The 7,696-nt window shown below is 42.0% G+C and overlaps 1 protein-coding gene across 1 annotated transcript; it reads right to left on the bottom strand.

Annotated features, from left to right (window-relative positions):
- Positions 1 to 4,870: 4,870 nt before the first annotated feature.
- LOC108296420 (cellular nucleic acid-binding protein) lies at positions 4,871 to 5,722 on the bottom strand. The gene has a single exon (XM_017518867.1). The coding sequence runs from the start codon at positions 5,649 to 5,651 to the stop codon at positions 5,133 to 5,135; it is 519 nt and encodes a 172-aa protein (XP_017374356.1). The 5' UTR covers positions 5,652 to 5,722; the 3' UTR covers positions 4,871 to 5,132.
- Between the last annotated feature and the right edge of the window lie 1,974 nt (positions 5,723 to 7,696).

Genomic DNA, 7,696 nt, shown 5'->3' with positions numbered 1-7,696 from the left:
ACCCGCCTCGGCCTCCCAAAGTGCTGGGATTACAGGCTTGAGCCACCGCGCCCGGCTAGGATTCCATCTTCTTTCTGTCTTCCAGGCCAAGCCCCACCCCTATCAGACTTTGTATGAGGGAGAAGGCACAGGCATGGTGGCAATGGCAATGAATCTGTCTTGAATCAAATTTTAGTCAGGCTCTTCTAAGTCCTCTTCCTGACTAAATCTGGACCTTGGCCTCATCCTTGCCAGACCTGTGTAGCTCTAATTTGCAACAATCTGGCTAAGTCAGTTTATTTATTTATTTGAGATAGAGTTTTACTCTTGTCATCCAGGCTGGAGTGCAGTGACACCATCTTGGCTCACTACAACCTCTGCCTCCTGGGTTCAAGTGATTCTCCTGCCTCAGCCTCCCCAGTAGCTGGGACCACAGGTCTATGCCACCACACCCAGCTAATTTTTTTTTTTTTTTTTGAGATGCAGTCTTGCTCTGTCGCCCAAAATGGAGTGCAGTGGTGCAATCTCAGCTCACTGCAACCTGTGCCTCCCAGGTTGAAGCGATTCTCTTTCCTCAGATTCCTGAGTAGCTGCGACTACAGGCACATACCACCATGCTCAACTAATTTTTGTGTTTTTTTTTGTTTTGTTTTGTTTTGTTTTTTGAGACAGAGTCTCTCTCTGTTTCCCAGGCTGAAGTGCAATGGAGAGATCTCAGCTCACCACAACCTCCACCTCCTGGGTTCAAGTGTTTCTCCTGCCTCAGCCTCCTGAGTAGCTGGGACTACAGGTGCACACTGCTATGCCCAGCTAATTTTTGTATTTTTAGTAGAGACAGAATTTCACTATGTTGGCCAGGCTGGTCTTGAACTCCTGACCTAGTGATCCACCCGCCTCGGCCTCCCAAAGTGCTGGGATTGCAGATGTGAGCCACTGTACCCAGCCTAATATTTTGTATTTTTAGTAGAGACGAGATTTCACCATGTTGGCCAAGTTGGTCTCAAACTCCTAACCTGAGGTGTACTTTTCATTGTAAGTAAATGTACATAAAATTACTGTACATGTTTCATTAAATTTACACTTAGTTATTTCATTTTTGAGTGACTATAATTGATATAGTATTTTAATTTTAGCATCCATGTATTCATTTCTAATATATAGAAATACAATTGATTTTTGTATGTTTTTCTTTTTTCTTGTAACCCTGCTATAATTATCAGTTCTAGGAGGTTTTGTGTGTGTTTTTCCCAGTAATTACTTACAATTTTTAAATGTTGACATCTAATTCACAAATATTGTTATACAATCTCTGTGTCAAACTAAACACATTTGTTAACCTGATTCAGTAAGAGGGCTACCATTTCATATTTTCTGACATAATGATATTGATGAGCCAAAATAAGGCTTTCCTTCTCCTGAGACTAGAAAAGGTTTCCTAGAGAATGGAAATGTAGAGGACTTAAAAGGCTGAGTGCATCCTTAATAAAAGGACACAGACTGTTTTTCCTCCAACTCTGGTATAAACTCCTGAGGGCATAGGAAATGAAACTCCAGATGGTTTGGAGGAATCCAAACACGGAATCCTGTGTTCCTCCTTTCCTAAATAAAGTGCAGCACAGTGATGAGACCCAATAATATTTGTTTGTTCAGTGTGATGTAGGAGTTTCAAATTGTGTCTTGGCAGATTGGACTGAGATGGCCCCACTTAGGGGCTGAGAGTGTATTTTGTTGAGACAGCACAGAGAGCGAGAGAATTAATCTCTAGGAGCCCAAGAGGGTCACAGAAGTGGAAAGGAACTCAGTGGAATAGAAGGGATCTTAGCTGGGAATGAAAGATTACATTTATGGTGGTTCATAGGAGTGTAGATTCACTGAGATGCTATCTCACACTAGTCAGAATGGCTATTATTAAAAAGTAAAAAAAAACAAAAAGATGTTAGTGAGGATGTAGAGATAAGGGAAAGCTTATACACTGTTGGTGGGCAAATAAAAACAGTATGGAAATTTATCAAAAATAGAGCTGCCATTCAACCCAACAATCCCACTACTTGGTATCTACCCAAAGGAAAAGTACTCATTCTATGAAAAAGACACCTGCACTCATATGATTATCGCACCACTATTCACAATAGCAAAGTCATGGAATCAACCTAACTATGTTTCAACAATGGATTGGTTAAAGAAAATCTGATAGGTATACACCATGGAGTACTATGCAGCCATATAAAGTAATAAAATCATGTCCTTTGAAACAATATGGATGCAGCTGGAGGCCATTATCCTAAGTGCATTAATACAGAAATGGAAAACCAAATACTGCATTTTCTTACTTATAAGTGGGAAATAAACAATGAACATCAAGATGGAAACAGTAGACACTGGGGACTACAAACAGGGGGAGGGTGAGAAGGGGAGAAGTGTTGAAAAACTACCTATTGGGTACTATGTTCACTATTTGGGTGATGGGTTGGATAGAAGCCCAAACCCCAGCATTATGTAGTATATCCATGTAACAAACCTACACATATACCCCCTGAATCTAAATTTTCTTTTAAAAGAAACACTATTACGAAACGAAAAGGCAAGCCACAGACTGAGAGAATGCATATGCAAAATTCACCTCCAACAAAAGACTTATGTAGGCCAGACACAGTGGCTCAAGCCTGTAAACCCAGTACTTTGGGAGGCTGAGGCGGCAGATCAATAGGTCAAGAGACTATCCTGGCCAACATGGTGAAACCCCCACTCTACTAAAAAATACAAAAATTAGCTGGGCATGGTGGCCTGCGCCTGTAGACCCAGCTACTGAGGAGGCTGAGGCAGGAGAATCATTTGAACCCAGGAGGCAGAGGTTGCAGTGAGCCAAGTTGGCGCCATAGCACTCCAGCCTGGCGATAGAGAGAGACTGACTCAAAAAAAAAAAAAAAAGACTTTTGTAGAAAACAAAAGAACTCTTAGACTTGGTGATAAGATAATGAAAAATGGCAAAAGATGTAAACAGACACTATGCAAAGGCATGTAAAGAGGGCAAACAAATCTATAAAAAGATTTGAAAAAATAATATGGCCAGGCACAGTGGCTCATGCCTGTAATCCCAGTAATCTGGGAGGCCAAGGCTGATGGGTCATTTGTGCTAAGGAGCTCAAGACTAGCCTGAGCAACATAGTGAGACCCTGCTTCTACAAAAAATACATTAGCTGAATGTGGTGGTGTTCACCTGCAGTCCCAGCTACTCAGGAGCATGAGGAGACAGGATTGTTTGAGTCCAGGAGTTCGAGGCTGCAGTGAGCCAAGATTGTGCTACTGCACTCCAGCCTGGGTGACAGAGTGAGACTCTGTCTCAAACGTAAATAAATAAGTAAATAATGTGGCTTCAGTTACAAATAAGATACATTTTTTTTTTTTTTTGAGACAGAGTTTCATTCTTGTTGCCCAGGCTGGAGTGCAATGGCACCATCTTAACTCACTGCAACCTCCGCCTACCGGGTTCAATCAATTCTCCTGCCTCAGCCTACCAGGTACCTGGGATTACAGTCATGTGCCACCACACCTAGCTAATTTTTGTATTTTTAGTAGAGATGGAGTTTCACCACATTGGTCAAGCTGGTCTTGAGCCCCTGACCTCATGATCTGCCCGCCTTGGCCTTCCAAAGTGCTGGGATTACAGGCATGAGCCACTGTGTCTGGCCTTTGTTTTCTTAGATATTTTATATACGGGTATTGATCGACTTATGACCTATGCAACTTACGACCACTCGACCTTACGACCACAATCGCTAGCCACGACTGCTCCGCGTCCGGCAGCGCAAACGTTGCCCAGCTGGGCGTACGACAGTGCAGGCCAGCTTCCGGCAGCACTACCATCTCTGCGAGCATATAGCCTACTCAACTTACGACCAAATCGTGTTACGACTGGTCTGTCAGAACCAATCGTGGTCGTAAGTCGAGCACTAGCTGTATATATACTGTATATATATATATATATATGCACACACACGTCCAAACTTTGCCATCAATATCTATATGTCCATGATTTGCTGTTAAGGTGTTTTGTTCTGTTCTGTTTTGTTTAGAGACAAGGTACCTATCACTCTGTCTCCCAGGCTGTAGTGCAATGGTGTGATCATGGCTCACTGTAGCCTCGACCTCTGGCGCCCAAGCAGTCATCCCACTTAAGCCTCTAGAGTAGCTAGGACTACAGGCACGCACCACCACAGCCAGCTAATTTCTGTATTTTTGGTAGAGAAAAGCTCACTATGATGCTCAGGCTGGTCTCAAACTCCTGGGCTCAAGTGATACTCCTGGGTTGGACTCCCAAAGTGCTAGGATTACAGATGTGAGCCACTGTGCCCAGCCTGTTAAGGTTTTTTGTTTTTGTTTGTTTTGGACTGCTCTCTCTCTCTCTCTCTAAGCAGCTCATATACATTATACATTTTGTTTCTGGTTTATTTTCATTAAACTACATACTCTATGCAGTGCCAGACAGAGATGTCTCTTTCAATATCGTTTAAAAGCTAATGAGGAAAGATAATTCAAAGCCATCAATATGATAAAATTAAAGTTACTTTGGCAAGGTCACAGATTTTCAGAATCAGCTTTATTTGCCCTATGGATCTCTGAGGAAATATAACCTCCTCAGGGTGTTCTTGTGTATCTAAAACAGAACCACATCCTTTCCCTCTTCCCCTCCATACACATTCTCTTTTTATCCTTTTACCTCCACTTATTTTTCTCTATAGCAATTTATCTTTATCTGACACACTGTTTAATGGATTCTAGGCCAGTGCTTCTAAACTCGTTCTGATTTGTTCACCAGTGTAGATCCAGCTCTTTCAATAGTGCCTCCTAATTAAATGTGTTAAATCAAAATACACCAAAAGAACCCCTAAAGTGATTAGTGCTCAAAATGACTATTCAATAACTAGAGTTGCCTGTGGGGCAAAAGCAGCACATTAATTGTGGGGCATATACAAATGATTAACTTTTCCGAGATTTTTTTTTCTAGCTCTTTCCTCCTTTAACAGAGTAATTAAAGCTCACATGCCTGAAAGCACCCTCAATCTATCAACCTTTTGGTCAGTGACGGTTTCAGAGAAAATAATACAATTATCAATCAGCAAAAGGAGCGGGGGAAGATGACAAAGGGAAAAGATTTAAGCGGTAGCCTCACTAGGACATTCCCTGGCTAGGTGTCCGGATTTGCCACAGCGGTAGCAGTTGACTTGGATCGTCTTGCTGCAACTGATGGCCATGTGGCCGGTCTCACCACATCTGTAGCACTTGACCTCGGCGCAGTCTTTCTGAATGTGCCCAAGTTTGCCGCAAGCATAGCATTTCTGCTCTTTCTGATGATCACAGTCACAAGCCTGATGTCCTGGTCTGCCGCAGGTATAACAGCATTGGTCTCTCTCTCGTTTAGGTTCGTTACAGTCTTTGGCGATGTGGCCGCTTCTCCCACAGTTGTAGCAGATGTTTCCGAGGACACAGTTCTTAGCTTGATGACCAGACTCACCGCAGCGGTAACAGGTGTATGATAGGGACATGGAACTGCATTGAGAACCTCTGCCATGGCCTCTACCTCCTCTCCCTCCAGCTCCTCCTCTAGGGCATCCCGGGGCCGAGCAGCCAGAGCGTCCACACGTGAAGGAAGTGAAGGAATCGTTGCTACTCATGGCTGCGGTGCGATCTTCCAGTGAGCAGGCCCACCTCGGCCCGGGAGGCCACCGCGCAACTTCCCTTAGGGCGGCTTAGAAGGAAATAGCTGTTTTCCTCTAGGGTTCTCAGTGATGTCATACAAGGTTTGCACACGGCCCCATTCACGTGTCACCGGCATTCTGGAGGCCCTACCTGCCCGACTTTCCTCCTACTCAAGAAGCCAAAACCATAATAATCTATTAACTGAGTAGTGTTGTTTTCTGTTTTTGTTTGTTTCAACACTTGGGTCGTTGAATTTGAATCCCTCCTATTCAGAAAATTAGACTTGTAGAAGTTTTCGTAATTTAAGACTTAGGCTTTCTCTGTGGTCTAGTATATGATCAGTTTATATATATGTGCTACGGACATTGGAAAGAATGTGTGAGATATATGTAATGCAATAAGCAAAAGAAAGAAATAATAAGAAATTAGAGTTACTAATTTTTTGTTTTAAAAAATAAGTGTCCATAAAGATAACAGATACATAAGATAGAAAAATGCCACACTGAAAAGACTTATGCATAATTCAGCCCATCTTATTGCAAGAATCTTAGCTTTCACTATAATCACTATCATTTAAGTTGTAAAACATAACAGGATGGAAGCATTCAGTATAAAAAAAAAAAGGGTTATTATTTGGAAAACAAAAACTACAAAACCAGGCCAGTTGTGGTGGCTCACAGCTGCAATTGCAGCACCTTGGGAGGCTAAGGAGGGAGGATTGCTTGAGCCCAGGAGTTCGAGATCAGCCTCGGCAACATGGCAAAACCCCATCGCTACTGAAAACAAAAACAAAACCAAAAACAAAAAAAAACACCTTAGCTGGAAGAGGCAGATGGTGCCTGTAGTCCCAGCTACTTGGGAAGCTGAGGTGGGAAGATCAGCTGAGTGGGAAGGTCAAGGCTGCAATGAGCCGTGTTTGTGCCACTGAACTCCAGCCTGGGTGACAGATCAAGACTCTGTCTCAAAAAAAAAAAAAAAAAAAAAAAACAACAACAACAACAACAAAAAACTACAAAACAAGATACATTTAAGTATTGGACAGATTTCCTCTCTGTTGCTCTCCAAGTTGTTTGTACCTAATATAAGTTTCATAAGGATTTATGGACATGTTGCACATTCATATAGATATAGAAATAAGTATAGGAGGCTGGGTATCGTGGCTCACGCCTGTAATCCTAGCACTTTGGGAGGCTCAGGCAGGCAGATCACTTGAGTACAGGAATTTGAGAGCAGCCTGGGCAACATGGAGAAACCCTGTCTCTACTAAAAAATACCAAAAAATTAGCTAGGCTTGGTGGCTTGCACCTATATACAGTCCCAGTATTTGGGGGGCTGAGGTTGGAAGAGCCCTTGAACCCAGGAGGTAAATGTTGCAGTGAGCCATGATCATTATCAGGCCACTGCACTCCAGCCTGGACGACAGACCCTGTTTCAAAAAAAAAAAAAGTATGGAAAATTAACACTGAAACATCAGCAGTAGCTGTTTTGGGCTATAAGATTGATTATGATTTTTTCCCTCCTCATTTTTCTTCTTTTTATTTTTCAATTTTTGAAATGAGATTAGGCTTTGTACTTTAAAAAATCTATAATACACTTTTTCTTTAATAGTTAGATGTTTTGCATGTGAATTTTTTTCAGACATCCAGCACAAATGTTTTGGTAAAACCAGACATAAGAATACTGAATGTAGCAATTGGCCTTTATTTTCAGCATGACCTAATTGCAATGTGAAACTGCCTGCTTAAATGCAACCACAAAAAACATCTTTTTGAAAATTAAAGTTGAGAGCCATGTAGCATGTGTAGTTGCCACATAAAGTGTATATAGTTTGAAGAAATGAATTTGATTCCTAAACAATGAAATGGTGTTGCATAAATGGTACCAAGTTTAAAAATTTGATATACCCTTGTTAAATTCGCCCTTTTTTGATCTTCTTTTTTTTTCCTTTTTGTGGAGAATGGGTTCTCAGTATGTTGCCCAGGCAGGTCTCAAACTCCTGGGATCAAGCTATCCTCCCACC

Source organism: Cebus imitator, unplaced genomic scaffold, assembly GCF_001604975.1.
Source record: "Cebus imitator isolate Cc_AM_T3 unplaced genomic scaffold, Cebus_imitator-1.0 Scaffold709, whole genome shotgun sequence".
Taxonomy (NCBI): domain Eukaryota; kingdom Metazoa; phylum Chordata; class Mammalia; order Primates; family Cebidae; genus Cebus; species Cebus imitator.
Note: the sequence above shows the minus strand (reverse complement) of the source record. Positions and strands in the feature narration are given on the sequence as shown.

Coding starts and splice junctions, on each gene's coding strand:
- LOC108296420 (XM_017518867.1), bottom strand. CDS start 5,651: ATGAGTAGCAACGATTCCTTCACTTCCTTCACGTGTGGACGCTCTGGC.